Source organism: Desmodus rotundus, chromosome 1 (genome assembly GCF_022682495.2).
Source record: "Desmodus rotundus isolate HL8 chromosome 1, HLdesRot8A.1, whole genome shotgun sequence".
Classification (NCBI taxonomy): Eukaryota; Metazoa; Chordata; class Mammalia; order Chiroptera; family Phyllostomidae; genus Desmodus; species Desmodus rotundus.
In genome coordinates this window covers 142,228,796-142,253,753 of record NC_071387.1, presented here as the reverse complement: position 1 = coordinate 142,253,753, position 24,958 = coordinate 142,228,796, and the positions used below count along the sequence as shown (strand labels likewise).

The 24,958-nt window shown below is 37.8% G+C and overlaps 1 protein-coding gene across 1 annotated transcript in view; it reads left to right on the top strand.

Annotated features, from left to right (window-relative positions):
- FBXL17 (F-box and leucine rich repeat protein 17) overlaps positions 1-24,958 on the top strand; it is a 475,635-nt gene that overhangs the window by 433,430 nt on the left and 17,247 nt on the right. The window contains exon 8 of the mRNA XM_053911271.1: positions 19,022-19,164. Coding sequence (XP_053767246.1) covers positions 19,022-19,164 — 143 coding nt within the window. The remainder of the gene's footprint in view (positions 1-19,021; positions 19,165-24,958) is intronic.

The window sequence follows — 24,958 nt, the reverse complement described above, 5'->3', positions numbered from 1 at the left end:
GCTGCATGCGTATCTAAAAATAAGTGAAATGTAATAATTAATAGAGAACTACATTATCTGATATTCTTCAGTTGGAACAGTTTATTTTTGTAGAAAGCATAAAATTCCAGAGAACTAAAATGTTTAAATTCTGCATTTTAACTTTCAAAGCTACCATTGTAACAGGGTGCAGCCAAGAGGGGCCCCACATAGGGATTTGTAATGGGGTCCAGAACTCAACATGTCCAGGAAATATTAGAAAAATATATATAGGATATCTTCACCCCCACAAGCCTGAGCTGGGGGGAAGGGACACATGGAGCAGGGCCATTCATAGCTGTTTTGAATAGCAACAGCTGTGCAGTTAACCTCTGGCATGGTCATTTAACATATCCGAAACCTTTAACTGGTTTCATAGATATGTTAAATAGCTGTGGCCAGGCTTTGAGCCAGGGAGATGGGAGTGACTTCCACCCAAGATGTAACTGGGAAGCAACTCCCCCTGGTTACAGGGCTGTGTGAGAGCTTGGAGAAGATTGGCTCCATGCCATGGGGCCACACCTGCCCAGACTTACTGTGGCAGCCCAGTAAAGCTGGAAGAATACGGGAATGCTGGCAGGTGTAACTAATTGTAGGAGGAGTTGGAAATGGGGCTCCAGAGGAAGACTAGCCCTGGGATTTACACCCAGGGGCAGCAGCCATACCAAAGAGCAGCTTTGGTGGAGAAGGGGGAGAGAACCACAAGGCTTTGATGGAGTAGGAGAAGAGAGCCACACGGCTTAGGCAGCAGGAGAAACTTTGCCGGGAAGAAAAGGGGAGAAAGGACTTTGGCTGGTAAGCCATGAGAACGTGCCACATGGCTCTGGATTAACTGGAGATCTAGGCAGTGACATAGTGGATGGTGCCAGAACCGAGGGGCTGCCTAAACCACAGACTTCTACTTCTTTTCCTGAGATATGGTACCCCGGACTGGGCAGAGGGAGAAGGAAGGACTGTGTGCGTCTGTGGGTATTCTAAAGGACTTTGGTATTTTAATGAAGACATTAAGTCATTACTCTAAGTCTGTATAGCTTTTGCATAAATAATTCCTTTCCTTTCACCAATCTCTGGCATTGAGAGACGTCTTCCCAGTGGGCAAGGCGAACCTAGTAGGTGGGGGGGAACCTTGGAGAGAAAGGGGGTGTCCTTTCGGTAATAGTATATCATTCAACCCCCCCATCTGTTCTGTAACACCATCACCAAGGATAAATTGCATTTCTTAAACTAATAATAGTTTGTTTATAACTGTATATATAAATATTTATGATATTACTGAATGAAAGGAACTGTCAGTCATAGTCTGTTTTCTTGACGATGTCCCTCTCTGGACCTGAAAAATAGTTGGCTGAATTTAATGACTATTACATATATTGTGGATAGATGATGGAATGAAGTAAAAAGAAGCACAATACAATTTATCAAGATTTGCTACAATTAGACTGAGATAAATTCCCTTACTAAAAAGACATACCAAATCATGTTTAATACACTTATCTTAGCAAAAAATAGTCTCTTTACTAAAAATATCATTTTGCATAAAATACCAGATTTTACTTCTCTGTTTTCAAATATCTTGAAATAAAAATATTTAGTGTATTAAGATATTGGTGAAATCAGAAAAGTGTTTCAAATATGTTATGATAGAAAGATTCAAATTACAGAAACTATTCCTTGAGAATATATGGAGAATTTTCAAGCATCTAGGATTTAATTTCAAATATTATTTCACTCAGTGGAGATACAATATTCTAGTTGACAAAGTAGTTGAAGTACATTCCAATGGCTTTTAAAATATTGTATTCACTCATACAGATTGTCCTAAATTTAGAGCAGAATAATATAAAATATAGAGCAGAGTAATAGTGCAGAAACCAGGAATAACTAAAATAATGCTATTATTTAATTAATAGGTTTACATTTTTCAGGATATACTACTGCTCATCCTTAACGAGAAGTTGTCCCATTTTTACTCTGCCTTTGATTTGTGCTTTTAATAGACTGGGTTTGTAACGTATACACATGTAGAGACTAACTTTTCCTTTAATTATATATTTTAATCAAGCCCAAAGGAAGCAATTTTTAATGAATACTTAAAACTGGAACAATTAGGAAAAAACAGATTTCCCATGCTCTTTCTCACCAGTTGAAATGGCTGGTAGACCACATGCATTTTATCTTCCCTCTCTGTGAATATCTTGCTATAATGACATTAAAGGAAATAGGAAAGGAGATAAGAGAGGATGAGCGATGTCAACACATTTTTAGAAAACAAAAATCAGAAGGATTTCTCAACAAAGCAGAGGAACTTACAAAATAAAACTTAAAACAGAGATATGGAAACAAACTGAAAAATGAGGTTAAGAGGAAACAGGCAATGCCAATAGCAGAAGGAAACATCGAAAACCCTAAGTAGTATCCTCAGAGAGAAGAAAAGCAATTGCATCCTTGAACAGGCTGCTGTGAAAGAAAGGACAGAAGTTTCCATATTGAAAGTATCCACAAAATTTCCAGCACTTTGCATGAAAATTGACTTACGTGAAGGCATATCATCATGAAATTTTAGATTTCCAAAAATACAAAGGAAATTCCAAAAGTTACCCAAGAAACAAGACAGGATCCATGCTCCTGAGGGGAAATAAGAGTGGCTCAAAATTTCTTAAAGGCAATATTGCTACTAATCGTTTTACATTATCTAAGTGTGTCAAATCAATACATTGCATACCTTAAAATTACAGAATGTTATGTCAATTATCTCAATAAAGCTAGGGAAATCAATATGGGAAGACAGAAGACAATGACACAGTGCCTTCAAAACTAAGGAGAAATGGTTTCCAACCTAAAATTTTATACACTTCCCACCTATTAACTAACTATGAAAATAAAATAAAGATGCTTTTAGACATTTAAGGACTCAAGTTTTATCACCCATTAACCCTTTAGAAATGCCCCCTCTGAAGAGTTAATGGGAGATAAAACTTGAGTCCTTAGTGAGTAAATCATGACAGGAAGAATTCATGGGACCCATAGAACAGCTGAAAAGGGAAATCAGGATTCCGTGTACCTGTCCCTAACAGCCTTCAGCTCAGCCAGGAGCAGGAGTTGGAAGGCTTCAGGACTGAGTACATGGAGATAGGAGGGTGTGTTTGGGTAGTGGAACTAAGTTAATTGTGTATTGGAACTTTCGGGAAAATACCAATAGGGACATTGAAAAAATAATGATAAGTAGTAAAGTAAACAAAATATGAGGCAAATATAAACTCTGGATAAAAACTGAGAAATGAAGTTTTGTTACAGTGTACTACTTGGCCTGGCACGGAACAGTATTTACATCATTATAACCATATAGATATCTTCTATTTTATTTACTCTCCCTAACCACACTGAAAGCAAGGACAAGGACTTTCTTTTATTCATCTTTTAATCCTCTTTGTTATTTTACATGTAGTAATCTTGCAATAAATTTTAGTCAAATTAGCCTACAGTTCAAGAATTCTATACATAATTTGTTACTTCTCAACATTCCAAAAATGTTGAAAAGGTCACTAAAGGGAAAGCATGTGGATGAGCCGTGTCCATCTCTGGCCACCTTGCTTCCAGAGGGGAAAACTGCCAGAAGTTAAGTGGGTGAAAGAGAGGAAGAAGCAGAAAGTGCCAGAATTTAACACAAAAATGACCCAGTTTTGTTATAACAGCACATGACATCTTGAACGTAGATATCTGAGAAGACCAATGATGTGTTAGGATAAAGGAAATAACCCATGTGGTAAAGGTACTGAATACAGATTCCCAAGTAGTTGATGCAGACAGCCGTAGCTCATGACTTACCTCTCCATATTCCCAACAGATGGCCAACCCCATCAACCAAAGAAAAAGAATTTGAAAGGAACAAACATAGGATCATTTAGAGTATCTATGCCTGCCATTTTATTTAGGTGCATCATTTGCAAAGGGGTGGGGGAAGAAGTGAGGCCACCAGAACAAGAGTGAAACACTTGTGTGTAAAGAGTTTTGATTGACTAAAATCAAAATGGTCTGCCAAATTCCAGGAAAATAAATCACTGTGGAATAATCAAGACATGTCCTGATAAAGATAGTGATCCTAAGAGATAAAGGAAATATCATATGGCTTCCAGACATTGAAAGCAAGACGTGTATAAAGGGGAAGAAATTAGATTGGATTTATGTCTCTCCATATGTCTTCAGCAAAACTGAATTACCTGTCTATAAAGCTAAAAGGTAAAAGTAAGCATGACCCCCAAAATTAATACTTAGCCACATTGTCCCTTAAACATAAGGGTACAGCCTTTCTTATGCATTTAAGAACTTAGGGAATATATGATGAATCTTTCTTAAAGGAACAAACAAGCTACTTAAAGATGGTATCTAGCCACCCAAGAGATTAAAAAAAAAAAAAAAAAGTCTCAGGAATGAAAAAAAAAATCATGGAGAAATTTGTGCTTTTTAGTCCACCTGATATTTAACCAGAGCAAAACAACCACAAAAATTGTGGTTACAAAGGTAGATGAAAACACTGAAACATGACGATGTAAAAATAATAATATAACAAATTTGAGAGAAGGAAGGAAGAGGGAGAAATACATGTCATTTTTCTCCTCTTTGCTAGAAGGGAAGCAATAGATTCTGTCTGAGAAAGTGTAGGACTCTGTAAATGACTCTACATTCTTAAAAGTTTTCATAAATTTTTTTCTTAATTTACGTAGACTCTTAAGAATTATCTTTTATGATGAAGAAATATTTAACGAAACATCAATGATTCTTTAGTTTTTTATTTTGGTCCAAATAAAAGAAACTAAATTCTTTTCAAATAAAACAAGTTAAATACTTTTTAAAAGCATTATAATTACATACAAGATTCCTGAAATTACTGTTATCTTTTTTCTGCTTTATCTATATACAGAATATGTTGAAAGAATGCTTGCCAAGTGTTAGTGATGGTTTTTCTGGATGGTGGGATTTGGGATAATTTTAAAGCTGTTTTTTGTGCTTTCCTTCATTGCTTTAATTTCTGCAATAAGTTGCACCATTTTTACACAATTAATATTGAGGCATCGTTTGAAAAATTTTAAATGATATCTGAATAAAGCTATTTTAATTTTATTAGTAAAGTAGTAAGCACAGGTATTTCAATAATATCTACTACAAAACATGTTTATCAGCTGAGCCCTATTCATATTTTTTGCTGGTGACTCAAGTGGGCATTGTTGAGAATCCTTTTAGGTTTTTTATGTTATTGTAGAGGATAACTGAGTTCATATCACATGCATAGTTTTCTGTATCAGTCAAGATTCTGTGGTTGCAAGTAACAGAAATCAATAGAGACTACTTTAAGTGAAAACAAAAATCAAGAACAAAAGCAAAGAAAGTATTGGGAAAAAAGAAATAACTCCCAGAATCAAAGTCAAAACTAAATAAGGTAGTCTGTGGGAAAGATAAGAATACGGGATCTGTAGGGAGCTGGGACTAATGGGAGTCTCTTTAGTGAACCTCCCCCAGGACAGATTGTCTCCTGCTGTTTTTCTTCCTAAATCATTCCAGGCAGAATTCAGATGTCTGTGAGTGTGTAGTCAGGTTTGGGACATGTGCCCACCTGCTGCCTGTGGAACGGAAGGAACCTTTGGTTACAGTCTCCCAAACTACAGAAAATTTCGAGGGAATGGATGCTAGGGAGGTAAAAGCTATGGATGCCCCCTAGCTTTGCCTCACTTTAAACTTGCAGTCAAGTAAGCCTCTCTCCCACTTAGTATGCCCCTGAGGAATTAGCTGATTTAGTTTCTTTATCAGATCTGTTCCTTCATTCCCTTCAAAGTAATTACAGGCTGCTCCTTCCCTGTCTCAGGACACTGATTATTAGCTGAAGCTAATTCATCAGCTAGATATAGGTGAAACACCTTTAGCCATCTTTTAGAAAAAGCTTAGTAAATTATTTGTCATTCTCCCACCCAAGAAATGTTCTCCCTATAAGTAAAAGTTTATTAGATACCGTGAGAGGTCTTTGGGTTCAGCCATTTTCTGTCCCAGCTATAATTAGAAAGCTAGACAAATTGTATTAACTCCCAGGAAAAAAATCCACACACATACTCTTTTTAATAAATCCAATTTACTCTATTTGCTTGGTATTAACAACCGTTAATGTTATGTCCAAATTCCTTTCCTTCCTTGTTTAAAAGGACTATATCACTACAGCCAGTACATACAAATGGATAGTTAATTACTCCCTACAGAGGGTTATGTGATTCATCACAGCAATGTGGAAGTGACTGTTGCCAATTGTCAGCTTTTTCCAAACTATGTAGTGTTGCGTGGTTTATGTTCTAATCAATAGTGGCAAAGATCCAGAAAGAAATATACTTAGATGTCAGGGACTCATTAAATGGATCAGTCTGCAGTCCTTTGTCAGTGATTTCCAACCTGGCTATGTATCAAAATCACCTGATGACAAAAAAAAGGTAAGAAAAAGATACAGCCCCCATTCACCTCCAAAGCCACTGAATCAGAATATCCTGGTTTGGTTTGGGAACAAATTCAGGATTTTTCAGGGTCTGGGGTTTATATAGTTTCAGGTCTGTATTTGAGAAAATGAATACAAAAGTGTTTTTTACAGATTTTATAAAAATATGTTATGTGAACACACTTCTAGGACCCGGACCCTTGGAAACATCCATATAAATGCTGGACCCTGAGGCTTAACCTTCATTAGCTTCAGGGTAAGTCTACCTGTAGGTTAGGGCCGAGGAGTAGATGCTTGTTTGTCTGTCGTGTCTGTGTGTGTGTGTGTGTGCATAACCTGTGTTTGCGGTTCAAGCTCCCAGGTGAGACAGTGGAAATGGGACTGTCCCTTCTCCCTGGAAAACAAAAAGACTATAGAAAGTTTAGTGTTATCTAAATTTTAATCTTGTTATCTACTAAACTTTAAAATCTCAAATACAAATACTTTCATTTTCATGTTTCTATTTCCTTTGCCCTTCTCTCATTTTCCTTTTGCATATGGGCAGAAAGGCCAATAAGCAAACGTTATCACCAGAGTCTAAACTAATCCATGCTCCGGACAACAGCCCCTGACTTACAATGCTCTGGTTACAGTTAGGGAGGAAAAACAGCTTAACTTCCTGCATGTAATTTTTGTTTGCAAATAGCTTTATGCTTTTTTTTTTACATGATTTCACATGACTTTAGGTATTGAATTTTGGCACCAGCAAATATGTGTTAGCCTTGAGGAGCATGGGATTAAAGAGAAGCCCCACTGTAAGAAATGTCAAGTTCTTCACATTACTCGGGTAAAATTGAGTGATCTGTCCCATAGCACCTTTTTAAAAACTTGTGTTTAATCCTTTGTAAAAGTTAAACATGCCTAGTGTTGAATTTATTAATGCAAAACATAAGAAAAAATATACATTCCCTATAATCTCCCCAAAGATAACCTAGAGTCATCACAGTGATTGACACAGTGTAGCTACTCAGTAAATATTTTTAGAATAAAAGAATGAATGTGAATTCTAGAGAACACAAACAAAACCCTTTCTGACCATTTTTCCCTAAGTGCATATAATAGTGATACCTAAGATAGGCCTGTTTAAGTGAACACATATTGAATACTAACAAGTAAAGGCCCAATGCTAGAAAATGATAATATAAAGATGAATGAAGGTGGTCTTTGCCCCCTCTCACTGGAATTTATATCCAGTAGAAGAAACTAATATATTCTTGCCAGTACAAGGACACTGAGACACACAAGGGTACAAGAGCAGCTATGGAAAATCCCATGTAGAAAATTTCTTTCAAAGCTGTGTCAAAAAAATATTTCTTTTTCTCTTGATATCCTTGACTCTTCTCTTTCTCTCAAGCTACTCTTAGCAAATATTATTGTTCCTATTTTGAAAATCTGTTCATAATTCTACTCCTTCTCTCCCTCTTTATTATGAAGCCCTGGACCAAGCCATGTCACTTGTCTGGATAATTGCAGTGGCCTGCTTATTGGTGTCCCTGCTTTTGTTCTTGCCCCCTTCCAGTCTGTTCTCAACCCAGAAGCCGAGGCGTCCTTTGACAATTTAAGTTAGGTTATATCACGCTTCTGCCCGCAAATCTCCAATGGATTCCCTTTTCATTTAGAGCAAGGGTGTCAAACTCATTCTCAGTGGGGGCCACATCAGCCTTGAAGTTGCCTTGAAAGGGCCGAATGTAATTTTAGGACTGTATAAATGTGACTACTCCTTAACTAGGGGAAAGGAGCTTGGCACTGTCACCGGGTAGAAATAAGATAGAGGGCCGGATATGGCCTGTAGGCCTTATGTTTGCCACCTGTGATTTAGAGTGAAACCCAGTGTCATTCACTTGGCCTGTGAGATGATTTTGTCCATTCCCTTTCCTATTAATTTTCACATTCTCAAATTCACTAATCATTCTCTTGCTCTTTTGCTCATTCTAGAACAAGCCAGCAACCATCCTACCTCATAGTCTTGGCACTAGGTTTTCACTGCGCAGAATGCCTTTCCCTTACAAACCTGCACGACTTGCTCCCCTGCCCCTTCAGATCATTGTTCAGATGCCACTTTCTCTATCAAGCCTTTCCTGCCCAAACTAATTAAAATTACCACCCCTGGTTCCTGCTTTATTTTTCTCCAAACATTATTGCCATTCAAAAAATTATATTTTCTAATTATTTATTTGTATTTGTAACCTAAACTCCATGAAGGCAGGGATTAGATCTTTATATTCCCAGCTCCTAACATTCCCTGGTTCATAGGTACTCAATTAGTATTTGTTGAAAGAAACTAGAGATAATATATTCACTCTGCTGACATCCCCACATGTTTTTTCCTCTTCCTGTGGTTTCTTTCCCTTTCAATATTGAGATATTTTTACAGTGTTTATTGGGCAGTCTGACAGCACCATAGGTTGTCACCAACGTAGGTGTCTTCTTTCTTACGTGGAAGTCGCTGAAATGGCATCCTCCTCTGCTGCACGCTGGGTTGGACGAATGCTTGTACCTGATGCTGGAAACATGCTTTGTCTTTATGGTGGTCTGGAAAATGCAGTTCGGAAAGGTGGGAAGGCAGATAAATGACAGAGACCCTAATGTTCTTTTCCATGTCCACGGACCACCATATTTAAGCCCAGAAGTCAGTTCTCATAAAATGAGGAAATTTAATGTCAGGGTTTTGAAAAGGAAGCCTAATTCTTAGGTAAGTAATAGACAATGCTTGTATGTATTTATGCAGGCTATAATGAAAAGGAATCATTGAACCAGGGATTAAGGTTCTCTGCTGATGTTAGAATGGTAAGGCATTTTCTTCTTTATCTTGCATTCTAAAATTTAATGAGGGGACTGACGGGAACCATCCCACTCATAGGGCTGATTACCACCAAACACAGCGCCACTGAAATCAGAGCAGAGGATTAGATTCCTGTTAAACCAAGGTTAGTTCTAGATACATCCCATGTTCACTACATTTTTGGAAGTCATATATTCAGAAAGAGTTTCTACTTACCCAATCAGATTTGTCTTTCCACTATGAAATGAAAATAATTAGGAAGGGACAAAGGAGGGAAAATACTTATCTTTGCTCATGATACATTAAAAGACCTTTTTAAAAATTCCTTCACTTGAACTCTTACTTTTCCACCAACTTGTTTATGTCATAGAAAGGAAATCAGATGCAGCCTATAAATAATGTGTACATTTCTGTTTCAGGATATGTATAGGGCAGAAGAGCATCCTTCCTAAAGGTCAAGGGCCACAGCCAGCTTGCTCCCTTTGTGAGTCAGTACTTGTATGCAGTAAGCAGAGTGTGTGAAATGAATGCCCTTACGTGCAGCATCTTGAACATTCTAGCACAATTCAAAGTTTTAACTGTAACGTTAGCCACCATTGCTGGACAATTTTTATTAAATTTATTTTTCATTTGATTTTCAGAGATTAAGAGTTCCCAAATAAAGCATACTCCATAATCTGAAATTTCCACATATAAAGGAGCATTTTGAAAAGTTTTCTCCAACTTTCTCTTCTTGAATTTACTTTCTTATTTTAAGAAACTTTAAGACTTTTAATGTCTTCAAAGGATATACTGTTTATTTTACTGGTACTTTCCTTCAAATTGCATGAAAAATTATCTGTTGTCTAGAAAGCTGTTCTTTGCTATAGTCTAATAACAGAAAAATTACATACGTTCCTTCCCTTCTTCATAAGTTTAATTTTTAATTTTTTTTCTTTTATTGATTCCAGAGAGGGAAAGGGAGGGAGAAAGAGAGGGAGAGAAACATCTGTGTGAGAAAGAAACATCCATCGGTTGCCTCTTGCACGATCCCAGACTGGGGACCAAACCCACAACCCCAGCATGTGCTCTGACGAGGCATTGAACCCATGACCTTTCCATTTTGTGAGACAACACCCAACCAACTGAGCCACTCCAGCCAGGGCTTCATCAGTTTAATGTAATAGATATCTGTGGTCAGTAAGCTATGATTTATAAGTAATCAATGACACCATTAAAATTTGCTCAATATCATTAATCATTAGGGAAATGAAAATTAAAACCCACAATGAGGTACCACTGTACATACACTAGAATGGGATTAATCAAAGAGACAAATATTACCAAGTATTGGCAAGGATGTGGAGACATTGGAATCTTTATACATAGCTGGTAGGGGTGTAAAATGTGGGTATAGCCACTTTGAAAAACATTTGGCAGTTTCTTAAAAAGTTAAACATTCACTTCCCATACAACCCAGAAATCCCACTCTGAAGTATTAACCCAAGTGAAATGCAAACATACATCCATACGAAGACATATATGCCAATGTTCATAGCAGCATTATACATAGTGCCTAAAAGTTCACTTTAAAAATAAGAATACTAACCGGTGTGTCAGCACAGTGGTTACCCTTTCGGGGAACAGTAGTGGCTGGAGTGGGGGGCAAGAGGGCCTTGTGAGTGGTGGTTCCACTGTTTCTGATCCCGAAACTGTGACACAGCTGTGTTAGCTTCATCAAAATTCATCAAGTAGTACCTTTGGGATTTGTGTAAATTTTTGCATGTATGTTATACTTAGAAAAAGTCATGAAAACTGTAAAAACGTGAGTGGCACTTGAGTTTCAGAGATTGAGGGTTCCCAGGACAGCGTTCTTCATATTCGCTGCTTCAAAGAGTTTACAGTCTAGTAGCAAGACAGGCATGTTGATAAACAGTTCCGATGTGAAAACAAACTCTGATACATACTGCATCAGAAACATAAATAAATGCAATGAACTAAAAAAATGTTTATAAAAAGGGACAACCTGGAAAAATATTACAGAATGGAATCACTGTTGAGTTTACTACATAGTAGTAGGAGAAATATAATACTGTATAAAAACAGAAGGAAGGGATATAAATTAGAAATAAAGAGATTAAAAAGTATTGGGTATATACAAAAAATCACTACTGTTTGAGAGGCAGAGCTGTTTTATAGTATCAGAACACATGAGCTAATTATGTCCTTAAAAAGTGAGTTCTTTTGTTTTTAGTTGACTGACTTTGCCCAAGATGTAGGTTATTCCGTTCCTGTGGTTCTCGGCCTGGCTGCACAACGGGATCTCAGGGGCTTTCACAGCTTCTCCTGAATCAGACTCTCTGGAGGTGGGACTCGGGCATCTGTACTTTTTCTAGGCACCTGTGATTCTCCTGAACTACTAGGGCTAGGAACCTCTGCTGTAGCCCCTGTGGCGTGGAGGAGGACTCGCAGGGACCATCACACAACAACAAATGTCTCTGAAAGTGTCAGTTCTTTGTTTTTGGAGCTTCTGTGGTTTCCACAAAGAAGAGCACTTTTCATATTTGTCTCTTTGTATTCGTGCCAAGAAATTTCTTTGAAAGTGGCTTTTATCCAAGTATTACATGAAAGATGTTAATCCTACTGTTAAATTTTAACCCTAGTTCTTTCAACCACTAGGCCATTTCTTCTGATTTTATCACGGGTACATAGATCCATAGCAAAAGATAGAACTGGAAAGGACAAAATGACACATGTAGGTCACTTGTTAATGCACTCGTATGACTAGTCTTCCTATGAGGAAAAAATGTGTCTTTAGTCCTAACATTTATATATATGAGATCTTTCAGTGTGAAAATAATACCTGCTTTCACTTACAAAACTTTAGTCCTCTACTTATTTCATTCACTATCTATTATTAGCTTAACTATGTTTTATTCTCTTTGTTTTGAAATAACTTTAGCCCTGGCTGGTGGCTCAGTTGGTTGGAGTGTGGTCCCATACACCAAGTGTTTGTGGGCTCAATTTCCAGTTAGGGCACATACCTAAGTTGCGGGTTTGATCCCTGGTCAGAGCGTTTACAGGAGGCAGCCCATCAATGGATTAATGTTTCTCTTTCACATGGATGTTCCTCCCCCTCCCCCATCTCCCTTTCCCTCTTCTCTACTCCTCCTTTCTCTCTCCCTTCCTCTCTCTCTAAGAGAAACAAAAACATATCCTCTGGTAAGGATTAAAAAAAAATAGTAATGATATAGTCAACAACCTCTCGTGTTACAACTTATATAATCATAGAATAATTATTAAACTAATTAACATTGAAATTAACATTGAAACAATAAGATTTACTAACTACAAATCTGTGAATTTCACCAGCTTTTTCTCAAATTTCCTTGTCTGTCCCAGGATCCAGTCCAGAATACTACAGTACTTTACGTTTCATTGTCATGTCTCTTTAGACTCCTTCAGTCCGTTATACTTCCTCATTCTGTTTGTATGCTTCATTACCTTGACCCTTTTGATGAGTACTAGTGACTTATTTTGTATGTTTCTCAGTTTACATTTGCGTGATGTTTTCTTATGAGTAAGTTCAGATTATTCATTTTGGCATATATGTGTTGTTACTGTTAATGTTAACCTTGATCATTTGGTCAAGAACGTGGTGTCTTCTGGATCTCTCCACTATAAAGTTACAATTTTTGAAAATTGCTAAGTATCTTTGGCACTCTGCCCATATTCTGTTTTTCCTCAAACTTTCACTGACAGATTTAGCATCCATTGGTAGGTCTTGCCTGCAACAGTTATTACTGTGATTTTTGCCTGATGATTTTTTTTTATTTCCCTCATTCCATATATATATATATATATATATATATATATATATATATATATATATATATATATATATAAAAGATTTATTTATTCTTAAAGAGAAGGGAAGGGAGGAAGAGGAGCATCAGTGTGTGGTTGCCTCTCACGTGGACCCCACTGGGGACCTGGCCTGCAACCCAGGCACATGTTGTGACTGGAATTCAAGCCGGTGACCCTTTGGTTTGCAGCCCATGCTCAATCCACTGAGCTATACCAGGCAGGGTTCATTCCTTATATATTTAATTGGAATTCTTCTGTAAGGAAGAGCTGCCATGGCTTGGCTATTTATTTATTTGATCATTTATATCAGTATGGATTTATAGATGTTTTTTCAATTTTTTGAATTTTAATACAGTACTATCATTATTTCATACTCAATTGTTCCAGATGTGGCCACTGGCAGTTCCTCCAATTGGATCCAGTGGCCTTTTAACATACCCTCATTCCTTTTTAGCACTTTTTTTCTGAGATCACAAGATTTTCCAGACTCATCTTGTATTTTTCCTGCCCCAGACCTGTAATCAACAATTTCTCTAAGAAGCCCTGACTCCTTTTATTGGAGAATGTTTTGAAACCAAGATCTGGGTGCTAATAAATCATTGCTTCTGGGGTGTCATTGCTCTAGTCCCTCTAAGCAGAAAAAGCTAGGAATATAAGTGTGTATACTAAGCCATGCATGCACATACATCACATTTATTGATTATTTCTATATCTATTATGTGTGTATGTGTATGCATATTAAAACATTTAAGTACCTCTGATTTCAGTTCCCTACCACAAAGTTCATTACAAGCTTCTTCTCTTTTCTTATTTGTAACTTACTTCTCTAAAAGACTGGCTCTCAGTATTTACAATCCTAGATTACACATGAAGTAGTTACTAAATTGTTACTCATAGCCCTGTGGGAAATAGATTCACTAACTAGAGTACAGTATTTGCTGACAGTTCTTTTTGGTTTTTCACTTTGTAATATCTAGTCAAAATTATGTTTTCCAAAGCAACTTAATTCCCATCCCTTTCAGTGTGGTTACATTATTTGGCAGGTTCATGCTTTTCACTTGTAATACAATTAGGATTTATTTGTTACTGTTGTATTACACTTCAGGTTCCCCCACATTCTAGGTGGCTTTAATTTTGGGAAGTGTGTAAAGCATTACTGTGGTTCAGAGAGTCAAAGCTATAGCCAAAGAGATATTTCAAGAAATGTCTGTCCTTCCTCACCTTTCATCCCTGCATTTTGTGTTCTTTCTTTCCTCTCTTTTCCCACCAACCCCTATAGTTAAATGGTCTGTGTATTTTCTGGTTTATCTTTCCCGTATTCCTTTTTCTCAAATGAGCAGATTCATGTTTTTTTATTGTATTCCCTTTTATATGGTGGTAGCATACCATATAAGTAAGCTCTTTTGCACTTTGCTTTCTTCACTGAATGATTTGGAAGTTCCTGGTGATGTAGCCCCATTTCTTTTTTTAGCTGCATAGTGTTCAGTTGTGAGAATGGAGCATAATTTATTTAACCACCCTCCTATTATGAGCATTAAGGCTGTTTCTATATTTTGCAAATACAGTCAGTGCTTCAATGAACAAACTTGTATATATGTAATTTTGTTTAATTAGAAGTGTATTTTTCGGGTAGATTCCTAGATGGGATTTCTTAGTCAAAATTAGTATACGCATGCTTGTGTCTTTCGGTCACTCCACATGACTGTGGAGATGCCTTTTAGTGGGTTAATCTATGTCCTTTCTTGATCAGCATATAAGTTACTGAATCACAGCTTTTAATTTGTGTAACTTTTTAAAATTTAACTTTATTAGTTGCACTTAGCACATAAAAAGTATATTAAAATTGCATGGGGATTGGAAAGTAGTCTTGCATAATTTATCCCTTTTCAAGGCTCAATAAATATCATTGTAATGTGTCAACGGCCTCTAATGAAGGTAGTAATCACATATACATTTACAGCCCTATCATCCCAGGTTCAGTCTACAGGTTCAGTGAACACCGATGGAAAGTAGGCAGTTCAAGAACTCTAGCAGACATAATGACTAAGTACTTATATAATGGTCTCATTTGCCCAGAGCCTTTTATTTTTCAAAACTCAAGTCTTCATTTAATATCAACTTCACTACTGTAGAATGCTTTGGGGCAATATCACATAAATCATAACATTTATGTAGTGCAAAGTCCTTTACATGTATTATCTCATTTGAACCTCAGACCAGCACTATGAAGTGGGCAGGACATTGAGTCAACATCCCTATTGTCCAGGTGAGGAAGCTGATACTCAGAAATGTTAAATGTCATCCTGAGGTTAGACATCTCCTGCACTGTGCGGCCCCAAGAGAATTTGAAACCACACTACACGTTTCACAGCTAGCTCATGAACAACAATAAAAAAATATCCAAAGATAGAATATAATCACAGAGAGGTAAAATTACTCAGTAAGAATTTTAGAATGTAAAGATTCTGTCAGAATCTTACAGTTACCAAGTAAAGACTTGGCTGCCTGTAAGTTGTAATGTTTCACTCCAGAATTGTGGTAAAGGGAAATACTTCCTCACTACACGTAGTCAGTCTCCTCTCCCACCCTGGGTGCTGCTGCTGTTGGTAGAATGAGCATTGGCTTTGGAACAAAACAAACTGTCTGAGTGTGCACCCTGGCTCTGCCACTGGGTAGGAATGGGACCTTGGTGAGGTGTTTAACCTCAGGTTTTTTACCTCCAAAATGGATATGTAAAAATAACTTCATCAGAAATACTTTTCCTCAGTACCCCCCATCTAAATGTTATTTTTACAGCAATCAGTCCATTTCATTTAGAGCACTTGCTATAATTTAGAGTTATATATACTTTGTTTCACATCTATTTTACCCATTACAATATAATCTTCATGACATGGAGGATTCTTATTTTTGCTACTCTTTGCATCTCATAGGCCTACCGCAGTGCTACTAATCATGAATAAATATTGCTGGAATAAATCTTTCCCCTTCCTTGCACTTGTTTTTATTTCTGGCACATAGAAAGACCTGCAGTTCCCTGTTCTTTCTCATCTCTTTACCCAGACACATGCTTTTCCTTAGACCTACATACTTGCCCTTATTCCTTTGTTTTTCTGGAGAATCCTCCAGACATAGTTTAGCATGTCATGAGGGCTCCCATTATATCTCTCCTCGCCTGAAGAGTGAGGGGCTCCCAGGCCACCTGGGCATGCCTCTATAATCGATCTAAACATATTAAAGCCACTGATATGTTCAACTAATATTTTTAAGAACCACCTGTGTACTAGGCACATACTAAATGCTGGACATACAGCAATGAATAGGAGCTGTCATTGTAATGGGGGAGGTGGGCCACAAAATAAGTAATAAATAAATAAATAAATAACATTTCCCATAGCAGTAATATGTGACAGGGTGATCTGTTCTGAGAAGCTGACCTTTCACCTGAGATGTGGAAGGTGAGATGAGTGAGGCATGGGAAGAGAGACGAGCAGTATGACTGTCTACTCACTCGTTTCTCACTTCTACTCGACCCTTCCCCCCCCACACCCACTCATCTAGTGCCTGAGCTCTGCGAATCGTTCTGTGCCCGGCACCCAGCACAGGCCCCATGTGTCATGCACACCACAGTTCACATGCTGGCAGTGCAGAGAACTGGAGTTGCAGGGTGCCTGGCCCCATGATTCTGATTTAGTAGGTCTGATGTGCGTTCAGGACTGAGAGCCAGCTCTCGGCTTATTACCCATCCCCCCACTTACTACTATCTTGTTATACTGGGAAAGTTATTCAATATTTCTGTGACTCAGTTTCCTGATCTTTAATATGGAGATAACAAGAAGACTTCATAACATTGCTGTGAGGATCGCATGAGGTGATGCACCTAAATTCCTTAGCCTAGTGCCTAGTGTGTGGATAGTCAGTAAATACTGTAGAATGCTGTAGAGTGAGTGCTCGTGAGGTGTTTGTTGAATGAATGTTAAGTTAAGCAATAATAATATTTAATTCTTACATTAATAAATAGAATGCCTAATTTATCTTCAGGTGTCTTATTTACTGTTTATTTTAATTTGGACAGAAAGAAAATACTGAACACCAGTGATTTTGACAACTAGAATAAATAGCTATTCACTCTTCATTTGCTTATAAAGCAGCCTCTGAAAACTCAGATTATTTTGTTTACCTTTTTCTAGCTAATACTGCGCTTTCATGTTATAGCCTCAAACCTCAATAAAAGTGCACAATCTACTGACCTGGGGCCATGTTGCAAGTTGTGCTTTGTGGTCTTTTGAAGTCACAATTTGAGTACTTTGTGCTGAAAAGAATTTCTTTTATGTATCTTCTACTCTATTCATTATAGGAGATCCTCAGGACATCATAACCAATGAAAGTTGTGGCAATACCAGAGATGACAGCAATTTTCTTAGGTCAGGGACACCAGTGAGCTTAACCTGTGGTACTTCTACTACACGAAAATGTCGATTCCTCCCTTGTCCTTCCTTGCCTTCTGGGAAAACTAGATACCAAAATAGTATGGGCAAAAATGAGAGCATCTTCATTTAGTGGCATGAAGAACTTCTAGGAAAAAAATTTCTTTTTTTCGTTTATAGCATTTTCACTGGAAAATAGTAGGACCGTGATTATGGTTTTTTTAGGCTTGAAATATGTCTTTGATACTTGAATGGATGAGAATGAGTTTTCTGGGTAAAAAAAAATCTGAGGTAATTAGCAAAGTGATTTTGCCAAGTGTACTTTTCTGTGAGCTGTAAGAGTTAACATTTATTTACATGAGTAATTTACTCTGGTCTTATCAATCTAGTCAATCATTTCATCCTATCCTAGAATGAGGAAATAATTAGCAAACAATTTCTCCTTCCTTTTTAATATTTGTAGCATTGTTTTCAGGGTTTTCATTTACATACCAAAGTACCGTAAACATATTCTGGATGGAGTTACTGAAATTGTTTTTCTGCTCCACAAATGTAGAGGCGTGCGTGTCTGTCAAATCAGAAATCCATAGCAACGAGCCACGTTCACCACGTTCACTGATTGGTCACTCTGACAGGGTGATGGGTTATGATGGGTGATGGGTGGTGCACATCAAAGATTATGGGATACGTGTCTGCACATTTGTGGTGCTTCAGTGCTAAACAGTCAGGAAGACTACAGATACTTTCGTAGTTTTCAGATAACAGGTTTCATTTTATATGTTAATGGAAGGAAGATGCTGGTACAATGAAGAAATTCACTATAGTAAATGCATTCCCTTTACTGCACTCTAGCATGGCACCAATTAAATTCAACTGAATGTATAATGTACTCTTAATTCCTAACAGTCCCATGAAGGACTAATGTGAAAAATATTATATATTCTTACATTTTACAGATCATAAACAGATGGAAAATTTAATGCCAATTGATAAATTCATGTGCAGTATAACACACCTCAAAATGGTGTTTATGTGGGGTTTTCTTTTTAAAAATTATTAAAGTTGTCATGAGTAAAGTTTAGTTACTACTTGGGGTTTTCTGTAACGTTTTATGTGTTCATTTTAATTGATTACGTCTGCAGATACAAATGTTTGAAAGTACAGGTAACCTTGCAAAGCGGAAAACTGATAAAAGGTGGTGAGGTTGGGTACCGGTGAAAGGGAAATTGTGGGATGATTATTCACCTTGTGAAAGGGTGGGTCATAGGGTAAGCTTTCCCAAATCATTTTAAATTTAATTGTTTGTAGAACAGTTATTTACACACCACATTCCAGGAACAAATTTAGTGAGGAAATGGGAGAAGTAGTCATATTAAGGTAGAGATCCCTTACACTACTAACGTTTGTCCTGGCCTTCTTTCCCCCCATCCCTTCTTGCAGCACTGATAGCCATTGGGCGGTACAGCATGACAATAGAGACTGTGGATGTTGGATGGTGTAAAGAAATTACAGACCAAGGAGCCACCCTGATTGCCCAGAGCAGCAAGTCTCTCAGATACTTGGGGCTGATGAGATGCGATAAAGTAAGAGCTACCTTTCAAGTTTGTTTTCTACAGATCAGTGTGGTTAACAGCTTGGTATCATATTCTCTCTATGTATATGTACGTATGCATATATATGTATGTAGGTATATAGGTACACATGCACATACATGTACTATTAACAGCTGTACATTTTAAGATGCCTGATTCTCTAAACTCTTCTGAGATTATATTTGTATTTCTCCATTTAAAAATAAATTTTGTGCATAGGCAGTAAGAAAAAGCAACTGTACTTATAGTCAACTCCTCCCCATAAAGTTCATGAACCAAAATGTATGTTTTCATGGCACGCCGTAGTGTGGAGTCTACCAGTAAAATTCTGTTCTGGGTTCCAAGTTTCCTGCAACAGTAAGGTGGGAAGAAAGTGCCAGATTGTTTTTTCTTGATTTGAAGTATGCAATTTCAGTGCTCAACGTCTATGTATTGTGGTCAGTGTGGGCATGTTATGTGGGGATTTGCACCTTTCCACACTTAACATACCACTTTTAACATATGATAAGAAACAGTCCTAGAGGTCACACTGCAGGTCATGGAGCTGGCCCAGAGACATGAGCCTGAGCCTGGGAAATTAGGCCACATTTAATATGGGGACCTTTAAAGATGTTTTCCCTGTAACAAATCTAAGAAATAGTTACTTATACTGTGAAGAGGAGCACATAGAATCTCAGAAAGACCGTGCACTGGCTCAAAGCCACTCATCCCAGACGTTGCCCCTGGTCTTGGGAGTTTATGTCCGGTGCTTGTGGCACATCCTTGGGGCATCTCCAGGCACAGGAACTCTTTCCTTAGGAAAGATCCACCTCATATACTTGCTCAGAAAATGCTGGCATCTTAATAATGATTTACACATGTGTGGTATTTTTGCAAATGGTGACTGGGGCCATATCTAGTAAAAGAGAGGGAAACTAAATATGTACACCCCTCAAGGGGCTTGCATTTTCTAAATGTAGCAAAATTGGGGGAAGATAGAAAAGTTGCCCAAATCCTTTGTGTGCTTTGTCATTTTTGTTAATTGACCTAGTTTTTTTTTTCTCCAAATGCTTTAAAAATCCCAACTTATACTAAGCCGTTGCCAGTGGGTTATGTTTAGAGAGACTTTATTATATAGTCTCATCGCAGCCTAGAAAGCTGGCTGACTTAGTTACTAAGCAACAGCATTGAGACCCAGGGGTTGCAAGTCTCCCTCAAATTTCACTACTAACTAATCTAACACTGCTACTAACTCTGTTTCTTAAAATGAAATTCTTTTAAAACAAATGAAAGGATCCACACTGGACAGAGGATTCTAGAAATGTTAAACAATTTCAGTAGAGCTCCTCAGCTTCATCCAGAAGGAACTCCTGTATGAGTGCTACCTAACCAAGGACACTAAAAATGTACGCATTCACAATGGATAGCTGGATGCACAACCATTCTCAAAATCAGCACATTCCCAGTCTTTAGATTTGTTGAGATCAGCTCCACCTTCAGAGGTGAATTGTAGAAATTTATGTTCTAAACAAAGCAGAAATAGACTCACACATCCAGGTAACAGACTGATGGTTGCCAGAGTGGAGGGAGTTGAGGGACCAGGTGAAAAAGGTAAAGAGATTGAGAAGTACAGATTGGTAGTTACAAAACAGTCGTGGGGATGTGGGGTAGTGGTACAGTGGAGGGAATATAGTCAGTAATATTGTAATGACTGTGTAGGGTGCCAGTTGGGTACTGGAAATATCAGGAGGATCACCGTGGAGTATGTGATTGTCGGACCACTATGCTGTATACCTGAAATTAATACAAAATGATGTTAAGTGGAAACTGTAATTGAAAAAAGTTAAATAAATAAATTAATAATGAATTAACATTTTAAAAAATTTATGTTCTCATGAGTACAGGAAAAGATTATTTCAGATATACTTGCTGACCAGCCTTTTGCTAATTTTAAGTTAAAATGGATCCTTTTCTATCCAAATAAAAGTTAGTTCAAAACGAGATGGGGAGGCCATTCTGTTTGGCGGGACCCCTGAGGACTTTAGCCGGTTCCTTGAGGCCTCTGAATCCTTTCTCCAACTCGAGAGCTGCTCTGCAAGCATGTTGGCTCTAGCGCCATGTGTCTGACCTTAGCCCGCAGCCAGGACAGGCGATGTGGGGCCCAGTTTTTCTGCCTGGCACCCTCGGCGTAAGGCAGCTCAGAGGCAAACATGAGAGGTACTGTGAGGATGAAGTTGTTTTGAAACAACACACAACGTGCAAGTAAAGCCTTGCACATAAAAGCCTGCTGGTTGATTTAGTTGAATGGAAATGTAGAGTAATAGCTGTTCAGCTTTCAAAATTTGTATTATGCTAGCCATCTCCAGATTTTAAATTTTTATCAAGATTCAAAGAAAGATTTGAATCGCAAAGAAAACCAGTTAGTAGTTGAGGGTAGGGACTCTGGAGCCAGAGTTCAGGTTCAGATCTGGTCTCAACACTTAGTTCTGTCATTTGAGCACTTACTTAACATCTCGGTGCCTCTGTCCCCTTGTTGTAAAATGAGGATAATAATAGTACCTATCTTAGAGAATTGTGAGCATTTAAATGAGCGAACATAGATATATTAAGCCCTTAGAATAATATGTGCTATATATAAATGCTCAGCATTACTGCTTATTCTCATAAACAATATCATTATTTTAGCCTGTGGTTTAATAATCAATATACTGAATTTCCAAGTGAGAAAAAAAAATAACGTATTGCCTGCTATCCCATTTTGAAGGGAAGTTACAATGAGAGGAAAAAAATATACTCATTACAGAAATTTTGCCCTTTCACTTTTTTCTCGCTTAATTTTAAATTAAAATCTCTTCTATAAAAAGATGTTGATAACCACGTTTCTACACACTTTACAAAGGAAAACTAAGGTGTCCATGGGACACACTGTATTTAGGATCAGTTTACGAATTCAGGCATAGAGAAAAGGGTGAGTTGGAGATAAGATAATTCAAATAGGTAGGGAAACAAAAAGAAAGTAATAAGAAAAATAATGGAGGAAAATAAGAATAGAAATAGGAAATACAGAGAAATTTGGATTAGGATATGGAGACAAAGATTCACTATTTCAATGTGATCATCTGTGCCAACAAAGAATTAAAGAACAAAATTAATTTGAGCCTTTCACTCCTCTCCCTGTACCTTAACCAAATAGACTAACCACTAATTCATTAATTTGAGTTTTCCTTCCCCTTTCTGGAGCCAAAGGAGTGGGCAAGAGATCTCAGTGGTTTGCACAATTAACCCCCTTGTCAGGACTGTTGTCCCCATGTCCCTGCACTGGGGAGAGATGGGGTTTGTGACATCTGTGTCCCAGGACTCGTTCTGTGCGCCTGTGGTTCTGAGAAATATTGAAGGCAAGGTATATTTTCCTTCATATGCAGTCAGTTTCATTTGGGGACACTTATGCTTAATTTGAAAGCTACACTTTACCAGACTCTTCTGCTTTTTTCCTCACTTGAGCTTTGGAGAAATTGTAAGAATAACAAAATGCACTGTATTTGTTGTAGGAAAGTGTTCCTCCTCCGTTTTTCTCATTAGGTAAACAAAGAACAGATGAGAAACATTAAACCTATTCTTTGCCGATGAAAGCAACATGTACTTAGATTATCAGAAAATGTGGAAGCAAAACAGCAGTAAAATTTGTTTGGCTGCAACATTGGTGACTCCTAGGGAGGAGTCCCCCAGCCATTTGACAAATGCGCTATTCCCTGAGCACTTGTAAAATTAGGAAGTGCATTAAGGAAGCCCCTGTTTGAGTAGCTTTTCTGATTGCTGGATGGATAAGCATGTTAGAGGCATTACTTTGGGTTTTGAAGCCAAGGCCACTTAATCTCCTAAACTTTAGTGCATTGTAAGAACCAAGAGAAGAAAACACTGTGTGAGACGGCTTTGATGAATTGGGGTGAACTTATATTCTTAAAGGCTGTTCAAAGGCTTACTTGACCTTGGGAATTAGAGTTGACCCGAAATCACCTATCAACTTAACATGCATTTTACTTGGTGATTTAGTAAAAACTACCAGTATAATCAACGGGACTCTCTAATAAGAGAAATATGTTTACTCTACTTTCCTTAATTATAGACAGGGGCTTTGGTTATAGAAATCATTTTCACAATTTCATTGAATTCTAGAGTCTATATAGATCTGTTTCTTCTAATAATATATTTTCCTTATTTCTTACAAGGCAGTTTGGATGGAGAACAAAACTGAAAAAGACAAAAAAAATTCATGGAAAAGCTGTAGGGTAAATGGAAATGCAGTGTTCAAAGTTAATGAAAAATGTTTGGGGTAACAAGGTTGATGAAAAGGGAGGGAGCCTAGTGGCATGGCACTGGCTAAGAAACCAGACCTTGCCAGAGGCAACCTGGCTGGTGTGGGAAACCTCGGTGATAAAACGTCGTGGTGGAAATCTCTGCAGTGCATGTTAATACAGAAGTTTGGAGACAGAGGGCCTGAATTATGAGCAGTGAATAACATCATAAATGTAGCAATTCTCATATGCCAAACCTTTGTGAAAAGCAGTTGGATGGAGAAATGCTGGAGCTTTTAAAAGCTCCCTTTCACTTACTATTTTTTTCAACTTCATGCAGAACTAATTTTATACACTGTTCATTTGATTTGAAAATGCCAGCGTCTGGGTATCATTAAAGAGCGTTATTGAGGGAGCCACTCTTGGCAAAGCAGTTTGCTTAAAATGGTTATTAGTTCTTACGTCCCTAAAGAGTTGTAGACAGGACGGAGAAAGTGTACCTCCATTTACCTAACTCCATTCCTCCACCTTTGTCTGGAGCAGGTAGCTGCCCTTCTGTGGGGAGGCTATTTCTCCTTGGCCCATAAAGGCGCCAGGAGGGCTGTGGGGGCCAAGTTACTTAAGGAATAGACATAAATAGATTTTGAAAGGTCCACCCCAATGTCCTATGACCAAAGCCTCTTGGAATTTCTTTGATTTCTAGTTGACATAAATTAGAATTACACAGGCGTGAAGAGTCCGCCCAGAAAAGAACAGAGAGGCTGCTGGGGGAGGAGAGGCTTCTGTGTGATCCTATTGATTATCCCGCTGCCTTCAGGCCAGGGCCTCTGTGGAGACTGACTATTATTGATCCACACAGTGGAAATAATCAAATTAATACATTTCTCATCAAATGGCCATTGCCAAGACCTTTCTCCTCACCTGTCCCAATTCCTGAAGTACTTAGCTGAGGAGCGAGATAGGTGACTTTTTTAATAAGAAATTCTTTCTCGAGGTCATACGAAATCTTTGTTTTCACACAAGTTCTTCATTTAAATGGTGGAGGCATTTCGTTTAGTCGAGTCAATGAGAAGCCATACAGAAAACAAGTAATAGAAACCAGTCAGCTCTTTAAAGCCAGGAATCTGCTTTATAACTTTAAAATACCAAGGGCCAAGTTTTGTGTGCCCAATTTAATGTAAAAATATTCAGGAAAAATTGACCACTGCATTTTTCAGGAAGTAATTATGGTAAGAGAAAGCCTCAACAATCTAAATATTTCTGTGGAGAAAATGGAGTTTTTATCAGCTTATTTAGGAATCATAAGGAGGAAAGCCCTATGGGGAAAATAATATAGGACTCTGTAATTAATATACAGAACGAACTGGGAAAATCAGTTTAAGGGAAAATAATTTGTGGGGCACTGTGTCCAGGACTGTTTGGGTAGCAATTCAGCCATGAAACAAAGTGTGTACCTGCAGGGACTCCCCTCCCCGCTGCAGCGCAGGCACCGCTGTTTCCAGACTGCCCATAGC